Here is a 22,165-nt window from a genome sequence, read left to right as displayed (position 1 = left end):
CATAGGGTGTGGAATACACTTCTGATTTCTTTCACTACCCTCCAGGAATTAAAAACAGTGGAGAGTGATTAAGCAATTCACTCAGGTTGTAATACCTCCCAAGAGGTACCATCCCCTGGAGAGGCTCGCATATACTGGTTCAAACTGGATTTTCTAGAGAACCAATTGACAAAGAAAGGACTTTTGGATAAAGAGCCTGAGTCTAAAATGAGTCAGGGCCTTCCTTCTGATCCAGCAAATGGACAGCACCTTCTGTCTAAAGGAAGGGCCCCAATCCTTAGGGAAGGGTTGGAAGGACTGACACCAACCAGAGCCTTTGTGGAGATGATGGTGGTGATCTCTGATAAGCTTATTAGAATGAGTGTAGGTTCTTTATTGTTTGTAATATGTTTTCTCTGTAATGCTTTCACCTTAAGAATAAATGTGCTTGCTTAGAAAGGGCTGTGTAGTAACTTAAAACCATGTGAAATTATGCTGTTTATAGCTTCTGAGGAGAAAAGCAAAGGAGGCCTGCTCAGGCGGTCTGACTTGCTGGGGAATTCACAGTGTAAGCAAAGAACTGTACAGCCTGGAAATACGCTAGTTAGGAGGGAGTGAGATGTGTGTCTCTGCACAAAAGAGGCCATGGCTGGGGAGCTGAAAGCCTGAGAGCGGGTGCCCTTGCTAAACCATGGAGTGGGAATACAGTTGCAGTTGCCCTGAACTCTGATATCATCTTACTTTGATTTCTCCACACACGAAGAGCAAACAGATGGGACCACCTTTTTGTTCTGTGTTTGGACAGCACGTAACACAATGGGGTGCTGGTCCTTGACTGGTGCTCCTAGCCACTATCATCATACAAATAAATAATATAATAATAACTTTTATTCCTAATGATTTTTATTTTAGTTTAAGAGGACACAGAATATCCATCCCTCCCCGCAGCCAATGTTTGCATCTGAGAATATATCTGAGAGAGGGAGATTGCATTGGCCTGAGTCCACATGAGAGAGTTAAAGGTGCAGTAAACAGAAAGAGAGTTATAGCATTTAAATAGATAGGTGAACCATATATCTATTTATCAAAGGGAACACTGAGGCACAAACACCTTATGTGGCTTGCCCAGAGTCACGTAACTAGCTCAATGGAAGAGAAAGGAGCAGAATTCAAGAGTCCAATTCCTGTGAGATAACTACTAGAAAAACTCCCTCTGCAAAACTGTATGCTCTTCAGTCAGTTTCAGGGAATGCTGAATATACTTTTGTAGACCTGTTCCTGAGCTACTTTGTAAATGAGCCTCACCCATCTCCAGCCTTACCTCGCTTCTGAGCAGATCAGACCGTATGTATCTGGTTGCTGTCATGTAAACTGGGTTTTGTTTGAGTTTTGCTGTCTCCTATGTAAAATTCCATTGAGTTTGGGGTAGCCTATCAGGAAACAAGGGCTTCAGTGTTCCCTAGCATGTTCACTAAGAGCTGGAATGTCTACAGTAGTAACAGGTAGTACTTACCTATGATCATATTGGCAAATGATGCAGTGAGGGAGAACTGCCTCTCCAGGAATTTGCCCATGAATGTTGCTAAACCGGCAACCATGGCAGACAGATTGACTTGGGCCAAAACCACCAGCAGATAGACTGGATGCCGGAGATTTCTCAACAAAATCAGAGGAAAGACTGAAATGAAAAGGAGAATTAGTAACAAAAACATATTTATATACAGAGCTGGCTGCAAAAGGGAAGTTCCATCTCCTGGCAGGTTAGCATGCATCCCGCTACCATTATAATACTCAGAATTATATAATACAGTGATAAAAGTAGTAATAATATAAGAGAGACAACTAGCGAGGAGGTGTGTGAAACAGATACTGGAAATTAGTTAAGTGACACAGCATTGGTTCCAGGTCAGCCAGCACACATACACAAAACTATTGAGCCAACTACCGTGCTAATAAATCTTTAACAGCTATGGCGGAAATTGGAAAAGGGGGGCAGCAAGGAGCATCTCCATATCTATTGAATAGACTTGATTAACTGATAACACCTTTTCATATTTATCAGCTGCTGAAACACACACACATTAAGACCTTCAAATGGTATTTACTACAGTTCTAAACATGCACACACATATCAACTATAAAAGACCTGAGTTAATGCAACATCAAGTTTTTAAATGTGTGAGTCAGGACATTCAGAGTTAAGGTTCTTAAAGCACCCCTACTGTGTCCCCTTATATGCGTGGATTGCAATAGGGTCTTTCATTATGTGAACACACTGGATGTAATGCACTTTTGTAGCCGTGTTCACCCCAGGATCTCCAAGTGCGTTACAAAAGGTGGTTAAGTATCATTTTCCTCTCTGTGTGGCTGGAGAAACTGGCACAGCGAGGTTAAGGGCAAGACTGTGCCATTTCCATGCAACACTGCATTGTGGTGCAGCCCCCTCCCTGAGCTTCCTGCTTTACAGGTGGGTGTGTATATTTGGAGGTGGAACCATCTTCTAGGGTGATGTAGCCTCCACCTTGCCATGATGTGCATGGCCTGCTCCATGGAGTGGGAAGGCACAAGCCTGATCTTCCCCCTTTTTGAGTGTATTGTGCCCTTAGGAAGGCAGATGTGGGGAGTAGTATGGAGTGCAGGGACTGTGAATACATCAGGATCTTGTGCTGGGTACAGGGAAGGGAACCCATGCAGCTGCCAGTCACAATCTTGTCTGTGGTTTGCCCAGGGTCACCTGGTAAGACAGTGAGAGAGTCAGGAGAAGCACCTAGGAGTCTGGGCTCCCAGGGCCCTGTTCTCACCACTAGCTCATATGTATGGATTGTTATTTGTTACTTATATAGCACATTAGATTTTCCTGGTGCCTAATGAATCAAAGGAATGACCAAAGGCCAGTTCATGATCTCAGCTGAACCACTGCAAATGCAGAGCTCCAATGGCTTCAGTGGATTTACTGTGAACTTGCTGTGAGTGAGATCAGAATGGGAACCGGAGTCTCTTTCCCTTAAAATCTAGGGGCCAAAGTCTGAGGTTCTTATTTCATTTGTATTGAGTTCTTACTTGGGTGAGCTCACTCTGCAGTGAATGGGAGTTCTCATAGAGAAGAAATGAGTAGAAAGAGAGAAAATGCCTCAGGATATGGTTCCTTGTATAGTATGTATCTCACACAGCCCAGTGTTGTTTTGTCATTTGCCTGTGCATTTCCTTTCCTTGTGCTTCCTGCAAGGCCTCTGTTATAAGGAACTCAGAAAGCAGCTGTGAAGTTGTAAAAGGTTTATTTCCTCGTTCACTGCTGCTGCAATTCCGGCATCCTTTTCTTTTGATCATAAAAAAATACATTTTTGATTACAGACAAGAAAAACTAAGAAGAACGCCCTAGGGGCTGCACTCCTTCCTTGCTCTGCAATGCAGAGGAGAAACCAGTTTCACCTGCATAGCCCAGGCACCAGAACAAACAATCCCCTCGAACGAGGAATCGGAAAAAATGGATAACACCCACCATCGGGAGCACTGCAATTTCCAGTTCTGTTCCCATTCTGTTCAGTCCAGCAGTGTGAAAGTCGTCTTTCCTACTCAGTAGGAACCTCTTGTCCCAGTCATGCCTCTACCATCCTATAAATAGTAAAGTTCCTTGCAACGCTCTGTATATCTTTGTGTCAACTAAATAAAACATAGCTGAAGATCCTTTCCAGACCAACACTAAATTGTTTTCCCAGATGTGGAATTTAGTGTGTGAGAATAATGCCAAGGGTCGCAACAAATGTGTGCCATGAATTCAGGAAGTCTGAGCAACTCACAAATGATGGGAAAATGCCTAGCACCTTTTCCAAAATGAGGGCAAGCGGTGGTCGAACATCCTGAGTCGGCGTGTGTCTGGGATCTAAAGCCATTTGGCTAGACACATTCTATCACCATAATATCACAGAATCCAAAATGTTATGCATAACAGACTTTTTACCTCACGCTATAATCTTAACTCTGATCCCTGGAGCCACTCGAAATAAACTTTAAATGTGGGTCAGTGTGGGCGGCCCCTCAATAAGCAGAGACAATGACTATGCCACATTCTGTGTTGTGACCCATCATTTGCCAGCATTTTTCTTCACCGCTGGCAATTCTTTTAAATCAAGATTGGAATTTTTCTCCTAAAAGCTATGCTCTAGTTCAGATAGGAGTTAATTCAGGGAAGTTTTGCGGCCTGTGTTATACAGGAAATCAGACTAGATGACCACAGTGGTCCCTCCTGGCCTTAAAAAAGGGATGACTCTGCAAGCACTAAAGCTGCCCTTCGCGGTGTTAGGAGTTAGGTGTTAAATGGTACTGGGACTAAATCGCAACCGATTGCCAGCGCTGACCCTGTCAGATGTGGTGAGGTGCATCTGCCCTCTAGGGATCAGGGATCCCTCATTTCTGCACTGAGTTATGTAAGTCATCCAAGCAGAGGACCACAGTGGTTTATCCTTGCCGTGAGGATTTGTACTAGTAACATCTCACAACTCTGGGATGCAGAGAAGGCACAGTGGTCAATTGTAGGCCAGGGGTAGCTAACTCCTGGTCACTATGGGTATGTCTACACCGCAGTTAGACACGTGATGGCTGACTAGCGCTCTTGGGGGGTCAGGCTACAGGCCTGTTTAATTGCAGTGTAGATGTTCAGCCTGAGCTCTGGGACCCTCCCACCTCTCAGGGTCCTAGAATCTGGGCTTCAGCCCAAGCCCGAACATCTACACTGCAGTTAAACAGCCCCTTAGCCCAAACTCCGTGAGTCTGAGTCAGCTGGCGCAGGCCAGCCATGGGTTTTTTTATTGCAGCGTAGACATATCCTAAGCCTGACGAAATGAAATGTTCGCCTTAATGAAGACAAGGTGTAATAGTTTTTCCTATCGCACTCATGTACGCTGTCCCTGCCTTGTTCAGTATTATATGGGAGGTTAGAGTGCTGCAGTATTTGTCAGGGGCAGGCTGGGGCGTCACTCAAAGAGGTCAGAGTTAAGGTTGTGGGGTGGGGGTGTTGTGTACTTTCCCCCTATTTCCTGGTTTTCAGAGGTTTCAGTGTGAGGGAACTCTACATTCTGGAAGGGCACACGTTAGGGGCTTGTGGGCTTATCTCTGCCCTATCGAGAAAGTGGTGAGGTGGGCATCATTAAGGAGCACTCATGGGTGGCTACAAAGGTACTTTCTGGGCACACCTCTTCGCTCAGCTACCAGCTCCTACCTTCTCCTGGCCACTCTAAAACCCTGGTAGATTTGGAGGGGCCTTTGGAAGGATGATAGAGCTGTGAGGAGTGCATGTACCAGCTGTAGGCAAAGAAAGAGATGAGAGTTGAGCTCCAGAGCCCCTACCTAACAACTGAGCCTAGTGCATGGGACAAGGATTCTGCACACCCATTGGCAGCAGGCGAGGTGGATATGAAGTGACCCATTCATCTCAGTGGGGTGGTCCCAACTGAATGAGAACTCCCCCTGGTGAGGAATGAAGCCTGAATTATATGTCTGAGAGGTGTGAAATGCTTTATTCATCATAATGGATGGTCTCACCTCCCCTCCTTTGGTCTCAGTGCCCAGGTGCCTTTGCTATGCACTGAGTGTGTCTGTTCTCAGCTCCCTTCCCCCTGTCTCAGCACTGTCTGCCTGGTGCATGCACTAAGTGCACAGTGCCAGGCACAGATATAGCTAGTGCTGCCCCACAGGAGTTTAATGAGCCTCTCCTGTCAGAGAACTGCTTCCTCCTGGCTGGGACTCTCCGGCTGGCCGCTCTGTCATTTTCTATGTGGCAGCTAATACCTCCCATATCTGCTCATCTCTGTACCCCATACTACCCTTCATCTCCTGGGCACAATACTGCCCACCGAACTGTCCCAGGGACAGATGCTGAACATCCCTCAGTAGAACCATAGACAGTGGAGATGGAAATGACCTATTGGAAGCTAAATCTGAGTCATACATGTAATTCCAGTCACTGTAATGGGAGTACGAAGGTGAAAGGATGTAGCCCAATGCCATCCAGACCATCTGCGCAGCAGCCAAGGCTGCTCCCTGTAGTATTCTGGTTTTTCTAATCTGGAGTAATTATGGTGCTGGAGCTTTGCTAACTTCCCTTGGATAACTGACCTCATTGTTTGAAAACATCCCCAGTGCCTTGCCTGAATTTTTCCCCATACACCATTTCATCCTCTTATTGTTAGTTATGATTCATGTAACTGTTTTAGACACAGTTCTTCCCACCCTTGAAATTCACTCCTCAGATATTTGTAAATGGTTATCTTCTCCCATTGGGCCTGAGCTGGAAGAGTCACAGCACCTACAACTCCCAGTGACTTCCAGAGGAGTTGAGATAGCTCAGCACTGTGCAGGATTGGGTTCTGGAGAAGGAGTCCAGACTGGGGGAGTAAGAGCCCAATTCTGGTCTCACTGAAGTCAATGAAAAAAATCCCATTGACTTCAGTGGTACAAGATCAGACATGTAGGGCCAAATTCTGCTCTCACATACACCCACGTAACCTCACCGAAGTCAACAGGGCTGAATGGGTGTAGGTGATAGCACAATTTGTTCTTTAATGGTCATTTTCATTTTGTAGCTTTTAAATCAATGGAACAGCTCATCTGGGTATTTCCTTCTGCTCCAGCTGAACTGAGCAATTTAAGGCCCAACTCAGCAAAGCATGGAAGAAGCAATTTAAGCACTTAATTGTTTTGCTGATTAGCAAATGGCCTTAAACATATACTCAAATTCTTTGCTGAATTGCAACATAAACTTGTAGGCAACATGGAATTGTCCCAAAGCTTGGCTCAGCTCCAAGTAGGGTTTTTTTAAGCCATCAGTTTTAAAAGAAAGCTCTTCCCGTTCTCTTCAGGCCAGCAGTGTGAAAGCTAACAGACAGCAGAACACTTTCCACTGGGAATACACTGTGAAATATATCTTCCGTTCCAAAAGAAACATTTCTAATTATAATTGGCATCTGCGAGCTCAGTCCGGTAAATGGCCATCTCTCAGCCCTGTCACTGTGGAAGCCCAGTGCAAAAGCCTGTAAGCCTATTTTGAAAGTGCTTTAATATTAATAATGAACCAAATCCAGAGCGAACTCACTGAAGCCAATGCGTGTTTGCCTGAGTAAAGGCTCAGTAAACACTGGGTCAGGACGGCCTTGAGATCTGGCCCATAAATAATACATAGCACTTACACCTAGAACATTGGATCTTCAAATGTTTATAGTGTAGATTTATTAATATTTATATTTACAGAGTGTAAACACTAAGGAGGGAAAGGAATTATTTAGTGTGGGAACCTGGGGATCTAACTACAAGTGATATGATTAAATTAAAAAGGGGAAATTTGGGATGACTATCAGGAAAATCTTCTTGGGTTAAATCCCCATTCAGGTACTGATGTTGCTACCCCTACCCACACTGAGCAGCACCAACACTTAGATTGGTGACCTTCCTGTGTAAATGCTAGTCAGGCATTGGGGCCTTTTTGTGCTGTGTGAAAACAACAACAATGCACTAGCTAATTCAATACAGGGAACAATCTTGTAGCGGCTCCAGGAAGATGGACTAGAAGGGATAATAGGTCTTTTCCATCTCTAATTCCTATGATTCTCCAAGTTCCAGGTTCCTAGCCCTGTATTCAGATTATTTGTCCACACCCCACGCCCCCCATTCATATTGGTTTTAAAGAGAGAAGGCATAATGTGGTATTCAATATTGAATGAGCAAACACTTTATTTAAAGAGTCTCATTTTTTAATGATAGTTAAACCATGGGGAACTGATTTAATGTCTTCTCTTCCACAAGGATGTCACACTCCCGGTGTCAAGCATGATGCCCCACTTCTGCAAGATGGCCACCTGCAGCATTAATGCTCAGGAATGCGGGTTGTAATTAAAAACACTTGTAACCCTTCTGCCCGTCAGAGTTGGCAGCAACAAGGGCCGGGTTCAATATCTAGGGGATCCATTCCAATAACACAATGCAAACCGGCTCGAGCCCCCACCCAGTGACCTGGGACAAATATATACCACCCCCGCTGGGCGCCTCCAAGAAGCAATACTTCCCCTCTTGCAAGCACCTAGTCTGAGTGTAGCAAAAGCCTTTTAATAACAGAGAGAAACAATGTGGCATTATCTTGGGGAAACACCACCAACAGGATTCATAACACAACCCATGAGCAAAAAAAACCCACCCCAGGCAAATTAGGGCATGCCCTTTTCCCTTTGGTTCTTGAGTCCAGCAACCCCAAATCACCCAAAGTCCCAAAAGTCCAATGCCCCAAAAGTCTCTGTCCCTGGTCAGGGCAGCCCCAGAGTTCGAAAGTTTATCTGCGAAGCTTTTACCTCCCAACCTGGGTGGAAATGGGACGGGGGTAAGAGGCACCTTACATGATCTGAAGCTGACTGCCCCATAGCTCCATAGTGGCGCTCCGCTCCGCCAGCCGCCCCACAAACTCCTTCGCTCAGCTGCACTCCGCTCCGCCAGCCGCCCCATGAACTCCTTCGCTCCGCTCCGCCAGCCGCCCCACGAACTCCTTCGCTCAGCTCCACGGCCCACAAGCAGCTCCTGCCATCCACACACTGCTCCACGTCAAACTGCTTCACCAGCCGTCCCGCAAACTGCTCCACAATATATCTTCAGGCTCCCCCACTACTTAACACAACACTCAGTGATTTCAGCTCTTAGGTGAATTCAGCTTGTAGTAGGGGAGCCCCAGTGCTGGTGCACTGTCAGCCCAAAGTGAGCTCAGCAGCCTATAACCAGACTTCTAATGAAATCAAAATTAGCTCTGATATTCCACAGTGGAGAGAGGAGGAAGTGCAATTAGCATGTAAGGCCCTCACCAAGGGGCCCATGCTACCAAGTATTACTACTTGTCCCCAGCCTCTCTCCATTCACACAGTTTTGGAACCCATGACCCTTGCCTAGCGAGTGCTACTTAGTTGATGGTGAATCCCTCCATCATAACAAAAGGCCACGTACAGTTCCAAGCACAGTTCCCATATTCAGGGTAATAACAATTTATTCTTCCTGCCCCAATAACAGAGACACTGGGGATCCCACAGCAGCCAAAGTGACCATTTGGGCAGCTATGGTCTCATGCTAGGCGTGGTGGGTGTGCCTATGCAAATGAGATCGGCCCCTGAAGTTCTTTTCCACAACTTGCCACACCTCACCACCAGATGTCAGGGTGGAGCTCCTCCTGACACTGCTTACACACTAAAGAGCTACACTTCAGAGTTTCGACAGGGCAGTAAGCACTCCTCACCCTATGAACTTTTAGACAGTTAAGATGAGCAAAATAGGGCAACTTTCTTTTAAGAAACTACTGATCCTTCTATATATGGCTGTCCAACATCTTGACAGATGAAAGGAGATGTGACAAAACTGATCCATCAGTGGTGCTTAGCAATGGTATGGGAAAAGAGCCTGATGCATGAGTGGCAACCTTCCTACAAAAAGAAAAGGAGGACTTGTGGTACCTTAGAGACTAACAAATTTATTTGATCATAAGCTTTCGTGAGCTATACTCATGAAAGCTTATAATCAAATAAATGTGTTAGTCTCTAAGGTGCCACAAGTCCTCCTTTTCTTTTTGCGAATACAGACTAACACGGCTGCTACTCTGAAACCTTCCTACAGTGGCTACAGGTCCACTTGCCAAATGGAAGCTGAAGCACACTCTGCTTCCTGGTTCACCTCTGGGCTCTCTGCAGTCTCTCTGCAGTGACTGCACCAGTCTGAAACCGGGTTCTCCAAACTGAGCAATTGTGGGCAGGATTTTCCCAGTTGTCAGTGGGAAAGCTGAATTTCTTGAGGCCTTGCTTGACTTTGTCGCTGTACGAGAGCTTCGGCCTTCCACTACATTGTGGGCAGTTCTTAAATTGGCCATAGAGCGCAGCCTTCAGAAGACGATCTTAAGGCATACACTCCATGTGTCCCAGCCGGCAAAGTCTGCGAACATCCAGCGTAGTCTGCATAGTCTGTAGGTTGGTTCTCTCAAGGATCTCGTATTGGTGATCTGTTGGTCCCAAGTAACTCCAAAGATTTTTCTAAGACAGTGGAGGTGGAAACTACTCAATCTCTGCTCCTGCTTGGGGTACATAACCCAGGTTTCACAACTGTAAAGGAGGGTACTAAGGACACAAGTCTGATAAATAGACACCTTTGCATTCAGGGTTAGCAACTTGTTGTTCCAAACACATCAGGTAAGTTTGCCAAAGGTAACAGAAGCTTTGCCAATTCTAGCCTCAAGTTCCCTATCAAGGTTAAGTGAGCTGGTAAGAATTAAGCCGAGAGAGCAGAAATGATCCACAGTGTCCAGAGCTTCATTATTGACATAGATTTTAGTGAAATGTCGGTACCTTGTGCCATGACAACTGTTTCCTTGATACTGATTACCATGCCAAACTTCTATATTACTGCATTAAAATGTCAAAACGGCAATGTGGAGTAAAAATTGGATTTTCCCCCCTTTATTTCTCCATCAAATAAATTTCACTCTGCCTCTGTTTCAGCAACAGGAAGTATAAAAATGTATTGATTATTCAGACTGGAGACTCTGCAGCTATTGTGTTTTTAGAAGCTGCTGTGCACACAAGACTATTAAAGCAAACAAAACAATAAAGTTTAGCATCAGAAAGAATGAACAAAATAAATAAGACAAATCATAGAAACTGGGGGCAAAATTCTAATCTCAGTTAAACTGGGGATGAGCCATGACTTCGCTGGAGTTACTCCAGATTTAATCCAAATTCTGGTTCCGTTGAAGTTAATTGGTCACTCATATAATGTGTCTGACCAATGTAAAGTGGTACTGGATATCAACATTTTATCTCTCTTTCTACTGTACACACACACCCCTTAACACCCAGGTCTGCCTACTTATAGTCTGCCTACATAGTATCCTATTGGACATCGAGCCCAGAGAGATATCCATTGCTGCTAGTTATTCTGTACTGGAACAAAAGAACAATACTGTCTGAAGAGCAGCAGGCAAACAATGCAGATATCCACTGAACCCAGACAAAAGGACATAAGGCTCTTATTTAGCCATGATCTAGGAATATCAGATAGTTTAACATACTGGGGCAGAAGTTTTGCAACTGAATGCTGCTGCGATTGTTGCTTTTAGAAATCAGTGTTAAATGCTAACAATGAGCAGTCTATTTGTGTCTCTAGAGTACTGTACCAATAATGCAATCCAGTACTGATTGTCAGCATCACAGCTCTGTAATGCCACTTTCAGTGCAGTCTTTAGTAAGTGTTATTACTTCTTAGTTATGTAGCACTAGCCACTTTACAGTCAGGTCTCTACCTGGAAGATCTTAGAATATAGAATCTTAGAATATAGAATCGTAGGGACCTTGAGCGGTCATCTAGTCCAGTCCCCTGCACTCATGGCAGGACTAAGTATATAATATAAGATATACTAAGTATATCTTAAGAGTCTCAGCTCATGCCATAGAGAATGTGGAGGGTTAACAGAGAACTGGAAACAATCAGAAACTGGAAGATGTGAAATTTCAGTAGAAATACCCAGGAGATGAAAAACATTGCAGAAAAGGCAAGTATCTTTGAAAAAGAACTGAAAATTGTCTACTGTCTAGTTGTGCATGTAGGCAGTCTTATTACAATTTCCCTCATCCTCCTTTCCCTTCCCTCCTGTTGTTCATTACATTCATGGATTATAGCTGGTCGTATATTAGGGCCTAATTCTGCAAAGTCTCACCTCATTGTTACCTTGCACTTCCCCTGGCTGTTTGTGATCCCCACCTTTTAGCTCTCATTATACTTAGATGGTAAACTCTTTGGTGCAGAGACCATCTTGTTGTTAAGTATATATACAGTGCCCAGCATGGTGGGCCCCAGATCTCTGATTGGAGCCCGTTGGTGCTACCGCAATGCAAACGGTAACACAGTGTGTGTAACTTTTGATTGTAAGATCTTTGGGGCAGAGACAATGTCAGTATATTTGTTCAGTGCCCCCTTGCACAATGGGGCCCCAATCCTGAGTGAGGATTTTGGATACTATTAAAAATAAATAATAATGCTGATAAATTAATGCTGAATAGTTCCACAATCTTCACTTAGTCATGTGCATAAAAATTTGCAGGATTGGGTCTTTAGATTGTAAATTCTTTTGAGGCAGGGAATGTTGCTTCCTATGTATTTGTACGGGATCCAGCACCCTGGGGCCCTGAGCTTGATTGATGCCAGTGGTCACGGCTGCAGCAATGATAGTAAATAACCCTGACTCCCATGTCCTGTGTCTGCTGCTCTCACAACTCCAGGTGAAGAAAAGGTAAATCTGTTCCCACCTTTAGCAAGCAGAGGAAATTATTTTTACATTTAAAGTCTGTTTGCAGCCAAACAGAAAAGTGAGCCTGTGCGCTGTGAATTCATTCCCTGGCAATGGTTCCATAGCAAATTTTCTTAGTGTACCAGCTGCAACAAGATATTTCTAAATGATAAAGGAACAAGGGCAACGGGTGATAAAAAAAAACCAGTTTGCTTGTTTAATTTAGAATAGAACTAGCAAGTGAATGGTGTAACTAGCCAAAGAGACTCCAGCTCGCTCTCCCATGGCTGGGTCAGCTCCGTACTGGGGGTAATAAAAATCAGGGTTTCCAGAAGATTATAGTGATCAGAGTTAGGAAGCCCAGAAGAAGCAGACATGATGCCAATATCAGAAAGTCACTTTTCATAAGAGAGAGCCACAGTTGGGATTATTTCCTTCAAACCTTCCCTTGGAATACACTCCAAGAATGAAACCCACTGACCTACCCCAGCACAGACCTTAGCTGTACTTATAAGAGCACCATAGTACATTAGAAAGTCTGACTTCTAGACAAGCTAGCTGTGATAGATGAAGATAATCTGGCACAGACATTTTATACAGCAGAATTTTTACCACTAGAAATTCTATTTCCAAGCAGAGCCCATTTTACTTATTGCACTGGGAGAGGCCGACTGTTCCCAGGGTTATTCTCAGATTTTTATCACTGGTGGTGCATATAAGCAGCAAGCTCCTCATTGCCAGGAGGGCGATATATGCTTGGGTGAGCAGAGGAGTTACTTCAGAGACTTTCCAAGGAGGGGAAAACACCAACTTACTTTTTATGAACTGGGTTAAGGATAGGCTTTGCATGATTTCTGATTTGGATTTAAGCTGGTTCAGTAGGTCTTTGCTTCTCTTAACTTCACTCTTGCTCCCTTTCACCACCTGAGAAAAGACAAAGAGACTGTCAGTTTCGGACACGCTGACAGCTGTTCTACTGAGCTCGCTTGCTCCTTCACAGCTGCATCACAGCTGTGTTATTTAAAGAAACGAAAACACAGTCATGCTGATTTATGGCCCAGCATTCCATCCACAGAGGGATAAAGAGAATGCCCTATGTTGCACTCGAGAAGGCTCTCAAACAGTTTACAAGTTAAATAAGAATCTTTTTACCCACCATGGTGAGGCAGCCACTTACGGGATGGGATGTGGCAGCTGTTTAACAGCAATATATACAGTACTTATGGGCAAGAAGTGAAGAATACTATATTCAAAACTGCAAGAGGAATTTAGGAAGGCAAAATGCAATTCTCTCTGTTTGAACTTGACCAGGATACCAAGAAAAAGCCCCTACCCAAGTGAAAAATATCAGGAGGTACTAAATGACCACAAAGGCTCAGGACACCTTGGTTTTACACCTCACAACTCCTCAACAACCATAACACTGTGCTTGCGGGAGCCCTGGTTCATTCCTGGCTTAGCAGGAAGAGTGCCAAATACCAAATCACTAACACCCTTCCTGCTTAGGTGAGAATTGCTCAGAAGATCACAGGCTCAGATGCCATAGCTGCAGGCCACCATGTGCTCAGAGGGGTTAATCAGAGGTTTTCAGCAAAGGGATAATAACCGGATTTTCCTTCCCCACTTTCATTTGTCAAACTGTAATGAATAGCACCTCATAAATAACAAATTGGGCCATTATCTATGTACAGTAAAGTATGTGCCAGGCTTCTATTAATATAGAAATCCAGGAAAATTAGTTTTAGAGGTGACCAACAGGAAATGGGGCTTATTCACCAGGGGCTGTATTGCACCTATGGATGCCGGTGAGGCTGGGAGTGGGGCTGAAGTCAAGGGGAGCTGCGTACCTAAACCCAGGGCAGAATTCAACCCCCAAGCAAACTAACAGTATCTCTCATCATCCCTTTGACAAATTCCTCCCAAGGCTGGAAGTACAACGGATGTCTAATATTTCTCTGTGTGTACAGTAATGTACTGTCATGTTAATGTATTCACTGCGGTAAAAGACAAGGGCCAGAGAAGGGCAATGACAATGATTAAAAGCATTACAGGGAGGCAGTCCATGAAAGGAGAGATTTTCATAGCCAAGACCAAACTTTTCAAAACCGAATGAGGAAGGCTCTGAGTTACTAAAGAGAATTCTTTCCCAGGTATCTACCTGATTTCCCAGTTTAGCCCACATGCTCATGGTCTAACTGATCACCATATTTGGGGTTGGGAAGGACTTTTCCCCCACGTCAGACTGGCAGAGACTCCTGGGATTTTTTTATTTTTTTTTTGCCACCCTCTGCAGCATGGGTCACAGGTCACTTGCAGGTTTAAAAAAAGTGTAAATGGTTAATTCTCTGTAAGTTGAAGTCTTTAAATCATGATTTGAGGATGTTAGTAACTCAACCGAGGTTAGGGGTCTGTTACAGGAGTGGGTGGGTGAGGTTCTGAGGCCTGTAGTATGCAGGAGGTCAAACTAGATGATGACAATGGTCCCTTCTGATCTTAAAGTCTATCCGTCTAAAACTTGGGTGCCTAAAGTTAGGTTCCTAAAGCCATACTTAGGGCCTGATCCTGCAGCTGGATCTGTGCAGGCTAACCTTGCAAACCAGTAGCAGCAGCAGCAGATTCTCATGGCTATGAGATAACCGTGGTGGTGTGTTGAATGGACTTCCTTCTTGAACAGTCCATTGCAAATCTTCCTTCAACAAGAGTCAATATGAGGATTTAAGCTTCTTAAATCCCTCAGTACTGCATCTTCCAACCTTATGTGTTTTGACTTTTGCTCAACTTCCTTCAACTTCAGCTCTATAAACCTGTAGAAGCATACCTTCTTCTGCAGGTTGGACATGACCCCGCTATTGCACTCATCTTGTTCCCAACCACTGCAAGACTGCAAGCTACTTGGCTCGTCTAAGTATCTCCCTATTTGTGACAAAATCGAACCAATAGATGTTAAGAATACACCACAACTTCTGAAGCTGAAAACTGTTTTGTTTCCTCTTCTCTGCTGTTTTTAGTGGCCATTTTTCTTCTCCATATTACAGGACTGTCATCATTACTAAGTTGAACACTTGTATCTTAGTTCTCACACAGACATCCTGCTGCCCAGAGGCCTTTGAAGACAGTGAAATGCCATTGACACAAGACCAATCTGTTGTGTGACTTCTTTGGTTATAGAACCTCCTGTTGTCAGCTGACTCCCAATATATAATAAAGCCATTCACTCATTCAGTGTCATTGTCATCTACATGCAGCATTGGCAGGTTGTTCATTTCAATTTCATAGGAGGCATGCATAGCTTCAGTTTTATCACCATTGATCTTAAGTCCAATAGATTCTGCAGTTTTTCACAGCTCTTCTAGCATTCGTTGTAGTTGGTCAGTAGTCTCTCCAAGTAAGACAATATCATCCGCATACTCGAGTTCTTCTAAAGACGTAACTTTAAATTTCACACTTCTTACTTTGGTCTCAATCAGCTTTGTCATCAGGTAGTCTATTAGAATGTTAAATAATGTATTCCTAGCACAATCCTGATTCTACCAAAAACCAGTCTGTAATACAACCGTTGATCCTCATACAACTAAATGTACCATGGTACAGTTCCTCCACTAGGCACATTAATGAAGGCCTCAGGCACCCCATACTGGCATAGCAGTATCCACGGTGCTGATCAATGCTCTGAGGCAAAAGCAACTGCAAAGTCTATAAATGTAATGTTAACTTCCTTTTGTTGCCCTAGGCATTTTTCAATAACATTCTGCAGAGTATATATAACATAGATTGTAGATTGACCTGTACAGAAACCACAGTTGGGTCCATCTTGGTTCTTCCCATCAATGGTTCTTGGTTATAGCCCCATCCACTATGATTTCTTTCCCCGCCCCAAAGTCCTCTTGCTCAGAGGGATGTGTTTCCTTTCACAAACAGCATTGCCAGTCGGTCACACTGCCACCTCCCAGCCAGAAACCTATAGGTGGTATGTCAGCTGGTGATGGTATCTGATGAGCCGGGCTGTGAGTTCAGCTCCTCAGACAGCTTCAGGGGCAAATCCCATCTCCTTCCCCGCTTTCTGTAGGGACACTTATTCCTGAATCTGTCCCATGTCAGATTAGATGACACTTGCGTTTCCTTCAAAACCCATGGTTTTACGATTCTATGGTTCTATGATTCTATGAGTTACTCAGAAGGAAGATCACCATCTACTGAACCCCCAGCACCACTTTCTGAGTATCAGGCTGTTCCACCAGGAAGCCTTAGGGAGGCCCGACCAGGCTGGACTTCCTTTAGCTTAAGCTAACTGAGAGGCTCATGCTATGCCACTTTGTGATACTACGCAAATGGGATATTGTAGGTATACTAACCCTTTGGTACCTTCCTTGGGACCCTGCAGACATGGTCCACTCAGCTTGGAGTTACGCCCCTAGGGAGAGACCCCACTGAGCCAAACAGTGATGTGAGGAGTTGAGGTCAAATCCCAGCAGGTGTTGGGACCAGGTTTTCTGATTGTCTTTTGTGGGGGGACTACCTGAGCTGACAACAGTTGAGAGGAAGCCTCAGGCTTCCTATGTACACTTGAGTTAATGAAGTGTAGCTGAGTCCAGCTAGGTTCAGAAAGAGGCAGGTCTCCTTTCCACTGAGGAAACAGATGGAAGTTGTCTGCTAGCAGGCTCTGGTGAGAAAAATAGTGTCCCTATCTGTGTGGTATTTCACCTGTAGGTAGAGCACCCACAGGCTTTGCCAATCTGCTTTTATTTTGGATTTATCAGAAAAAAAAACATATAAATACCTCCAAAATGCAAAAGAGGGATTTTCTCTGCTTAACCTGGAGCTCCTGCTGAGCTCTCACCTACTGTGCAGAAGGTAGCCCTTGAAACTTAGTGAAAACATGGTGACAGATACTATTTTAATATTAAATAAATAAGAGATAAAAATCCAGCAGGCCTCAAAAAATCAGTTCAGAATGAATTTCCTCAGTTAATGAGCAGGTCAAGCTCCCAACAAACACTCATTATACCTCCTCCAGCAAATGCTGGTTCCCTTTAGTTTTTTTTATTTTTGTATGTGCCTTATTATAACAACCAAACATCAGGGGACTCAATTATATTAGACTGGATGATTATTTTAAGCAATTGGTTGCTTCTGTTTTTAAAACTTTGTGCCAAAAATCTGAACATGGAGACAAATCCATCCCTGTTGCCTTCTTGTGCTGTGGCCACTCACACATTAGTGCCACAAACACAACCTGTTAATTTGCCTCCCTGGTGTTCCTCAAATAATACAGTGTATTTCTAAGACTTTCTGCAAGTGTCTTACAAGCATTAATGAAAGAATCCTCACAACATCCCAATCCCAGGAGGTAGGCCAGTGTGGTTACCCACATTTTGTATATGGGGAAACTGAGGCACAAGGGTTGACTGAGTTGCCCAAAGTCTGATAGGAAGCCTGTGACAACGCTGGAAACAAAACCCAGCTTTTCTGATTGCTGGTCATGTACTTTAACCACAAGACAACCCTTCCCCCATGCTGGCAAGCTCAATTTAGATGTGGTTTTAGAATAGCCTCTCAAGAATTCTGCCTCAGTGTTTTCCTTTAAGCTGTTCATGTTTATTGGAAGTACCAAAAATAGGTAATATAAGTAGCTGCATAACTGTTAAAGAGCCTTAAAGGGGCTTTGTTCCATATGCCAGTCTGGCTCAAGCTAAACATTAGAGATGTTATCTTCACTTCACTTCCTGAACACTCCTGCATATAATGGTGCTGGTGCAGAACAGGGGCCACATGTTTCTTCCAGAGTGCTCCCCATTCGGCACCCAGTAAAGGGAGGGGCAACATCCGGGTGAAGTTGTGATTTACTCAGACTCTGATCTGCTGAATATCCTGACTCCTTTCGGCATCCACAGTGCTTCTGAACTCTACTAACTGATGCTGGTAGGAGCTGTGGGGGCTCAGCATGTGCTAGGAGGCTCTCCGCACATTGTGGGTTCAAGGAGCTAGGCCCCCAGCCTGGCACCGTGAGAGCAGACTGCTGCACCTGTGCAGAGCCCACAGACTTCAGTGGGGCACCGTATGGGCTCAGCAGCTCACCCATCAGTTGTATACCACAGGGTCATTGTTGAAAATCCAGATTTCTTCAAGTAAAAAAGTAAATGAAATAACCATCCCAGACATTGCCCGGGGCTAATCTTGGCAGTCAGGAAAAGGCCTTATCAGACACCCATATGTGGGAATAATCATAATAATTAATAGTAGCTCCCACTGACCTCATCTGAAGCTGGGAGCGCTGCTAGAAATCAGGCTTTAAAGCATTAGGGCAAGTTTCTCTCCTTTAATCCATACTACAGAGCTTTGCTCCATATTCCATCTAATCTACCAATTTAGTGTCCAGTCACTTTTAGTACTTCTATTGGTGTTATCCCCCCTGTGGCACTGACAGGGAGCCTCACTGTGACGTTTCTAATGCAGGCTTGTACGTTGTAACAGAGATTAAATGCCCCACGAGGAGTCAGGGCACCTCACACCGGAAGTGTGAGGCTGATGGAACGCTGCATGCAGAGCCAGGGGGCTGTGAAATGCCAGCAATACGAAGGGATGTCGCTGGGCACTGCTGATGGAATGCTGCATGCAGAGCCAGGGGGCTGTGAAATGCCAGCAATACGAAGGGATGTCGCTGGGCACTGCTGATGGAATGCTGCATGGCAAGAGAGGAAATGTCACAACCCTGAGCCAAGAGAGACAAAGATACCTCCTCAAAGGGTGACGTTCTTTACGTGTGCTCGGTTTTGGTGACAAAAAGTGTGTGTGTGTGGAAGGGGCATTTTCTGTGTGAATTTAGTGCTGAAGAAAGTTTCAGGATTGACATCTCTGGCGATTCTACTTGGCAGAACTGGAACAGATCCAGAGTTGCCTGTCTCTCAATCCATTGCTCCCCATTCACTGGCTCATACCGCCCCTGACAGTGTTACTGAAACACTGGGCAGAATGGAAGGTGCCTATTGTTCCATGAAGCTATTATGCTGCACAGCACACAAGTGATTATATGTATTTTGGTTTGGGAGCATTAAAAAGGGGAGGAACAGGAAAAGGGAGTAATCTGAAATCTCTCACTCCTTTGGGCTAGCAGGCAATTCACTTATAAATGGTGATAGATGAGACTGGCCTCTGATGCAGCTGCTGATTTGTCCCTGAACCCAAAGGAAAGTCAAAGGTTTAAAGGGAACAAGAGGGACACTACTATACCAAAAGGAGGACTTGTGGCACCTTAGAGACTAACAAATTTATTAGAGCATAAGCTTTCGTGAGCGAGTGAGCTGTAGCTCACGAAAGCTTATGCTCTAATAAATTTGTTATTGTCTAAGGTGCCAAAAGGCCTCCTTGTCTTTTTACGGATACAGACTAACACGGCTGCTACTCTGAAACCTGTCATTACTATACCAGTCTCAGTCTGGTTGAAAAAGGTTGAGAAGAGAGATCTTGGGGAAAGAACAGTACAGCTGAGAAGCTGACTCATCAGCAGAAGTACCCTTGAAAGGCATTTTCAAACACCATGAGGATAATATCTTAGATTTAGACCACATCCCTTTAGTTAGAAGGGTCCCACCGTGCCATTCAGACTACATATTATGAACATAAGTATAATATTCCCACCACTGATGTGCAGTCACCTGTGAGATAGAGGAATGGTTGCTCATGGAAGTATCCCTGTGGACTTCAAAAGAGCTACTTAAATGAGTAAAGGTTGCAAGATTCTCCCCTTCAACAGGAAATGAAAAATCACTTCACCAGTTGAAATAAAATGCGTAGTGTTATGTAGCAAAATATACTAATCCACAGTAGAATTTGGGGAAGTATTTGTGAAAAGTATCATGGGTCACATGGTCAGGGACAGATGTGTAGTCATTTTGCTTAATACACTACTGGAAGGCACTCAGATACTACAGGGATGAGCATGGTATAAGAACCTATGCAGAATAGAATAGAATAGAATAGAATAGAATAGAATAGAATAGGGATTCCATACCATTGTTTTTTGCACCTCTGGAGAGGGAAGAATGCCACCTACTAAACTATCAGCAGCACTCTGGGTTTTTCTTGGTAGCCTCTTACCGAAGTCCTGGCCAGGCTGGACTCTGCTTAGTTTATCCGATCTGAGCTAGTAAGGGCTACAGACACTAGAGAAGAGTTCAAATCAGAACATCCGTCAGAAGCCCTTTGTACTTTTGAGAAGTTTGAATCTGGATACAAACTTCACAGCACACGGCCATCTCTAGAAGGCACATGGCCCACAAGGGAAGCAGAGAGAGAGAGGTGGCATGTGTACAACAGCACATTTATAACATATTCCTCACAGCATATTGATATTCTACACCTTGTCTGACTTCAGCATCACAGCACTGCCCAACCAGCTTCAGGAAAGTCTCACTGAGATCATCATCCCCTCACATCCCAACCTAGAGTAAACTCACCCGCCATGGGAGCTAAGAGAACTTAATTGTTTAAATCAGCTGAATGATTTGTGCAATTGACCTTGCCTGTCTCCATTCCAGTTCTTACCTCTTTAGGCATTTCTTTTGGGAAGAAGAAATAAGGGATGGCAGATAAGGCCATGAGAGTGGCTGCGACCAGGAAGCCGAGCCACCAGGCTCCAACCCATCGAGGATCTTTGTTAGTGAGCTGAATTTCCTCTGAAATACAAGCAAATAAACACAAATTAGAAACACAGATGATGGGAAGAAGTGAGGGCCACCACTGTCTTCACCCCTACCCCTCTGACTGCAGGAAATGGGCTATATTGGATGTGTCCATCTGTCCCTAACAAATTAATTTTGCTCAGTGCTCCAGAGCAATGGCTCCCATGCTGGGGGCTGTGGATCCCTGGAGGTCCGCAGAACATTTGCTGGTGGACCATGGAGAGCTGACTTATCACATAATGCTGAATCTCTTCCTTACTTCCACCTGCTAAATCATAGAATCATAGACTATCAGGGTTGGAAGGGACCTCAGGAGGTCATCTAGTCCAACCCCCTGCTCAAAGCAGGACCAATCCCCCACTAAATCATCCCAGCCAGGGCTTTGTCAAGCCTGACCTTAAAAATATCTAAGGAAGGAGATTCCACCACCTACCTAGGTAATGCATTCCAGTGTTTCACCACCCTCCTAGTGAAAAAGTTTTTCCTAATATCCAACCTAAACCTCCCCCACTGCAACTTGAGACCATTACTCCTTGTTCTGTCATCAGCTACCACTGAGAACAGTCTAGATCCATCCTCTTTGTAACCCCCTTTCAGGTAGTTGAAAGCAGCTATCAAATCCCCCCTCATTCTTCTCTTCCGCAGGCTAAACAATCCCAGTTCCCTCAGCCTCTCCTCAGAAGTCATGTGTTCCAGTCCCCTAATCATTTTTGTTGCCCTCCGCTGGACTCTTTCCAATTTTTCCACATCCTTCTTGTAGTGTGGGGCCCAAAACTGGACACAGTACTCCAGATGAGGCCTCACCAATATCAAATAGAGGGGAACGATCACGTCTCTCGATCTGCTGGCAATGCCCCTATGTATACATCCCAAAATGCCATTGGCCTTCTTGGCAACAAGGGCATACTGTTGACTCATATCCAGCTTCTCATCCACTGTAACCCCTAGGTCCTTTTCTGCAGAACTGCTGCCTAGCCATTCGGTCCCTAGTCTGTAGCGGTGCATGGGATTCTTCCGTGCTAAGTGCAGGACTCTGCATTTGTCCTTGTTGAACCTCATCAGATTTCTTTTGGCCCAATCCTCTAATTTGTCTAGGTCCCTCTGTACCCTATCACTACCCTCCAGCGCATCTATCTCTCCTCCTAGTTTAGTGTCATCTGCAAACTTGCTGAGGGTGCAGTCCACACCATCCTCCTGATCATTTATGAAGATATTG

The 22,165-nt window shown here is 44.6% G+C and overlaps 1 protein-coding gene across 3 annotated transcripts in view; it reads right to left on the bottom strand.

Moving 5' to 3' along the window:
- Window positions 1-22,165, bottom strand: part of SLCO2B1 (solute carrier organic anion transporter family member 2B1) — a 109,974-nt gene that overhangs the window by 31,872 nt on the left and 55,937 nt on the right. For all 3 annotated transcript variants that reach the window (XM_073333933.1, XM_073333923.1, XM_073333943.1), the window contains 3 exons: window positions 20,813-20,943; window positions 13,087-13,195; window positions 1,493-1,657 (listed from right to left, as the gene is read on the bottom strand). In XM_073333933.1, the coding sequence (XP_073190034.1) occupies window positions 1,493-1,657; window positions 13,087-13,195; window positions 20,813-20,943 (405 nt within the window). The remainder of the gene's footprint in view (window positions 1-1,492; window positions 1,658-13,086; window positions 13,196-20,812; window positions 20,944-22,165) is intronic.

This window comes from Lepidochelys kempii, chromosome 1 (assembly GCF_965140265.1).
Source record: "Lepidochelys kempii isolate rLepKem1 chromosome 1, rLepKem1.hap2, whole genome shotgun sequence".
NCBI classification, from domain to species: domain Eukaryota; kingdom Metazoa; phylum Chordata; order Testudines; family Cheloniidae; genus Lepidochelys; species Lepidochelys kempii.
The sequence above is the reverse complement of the archived record's forward strand: the minus strand, read 5'-3'. Positions and strand labels throughout refer to the sequence as shown.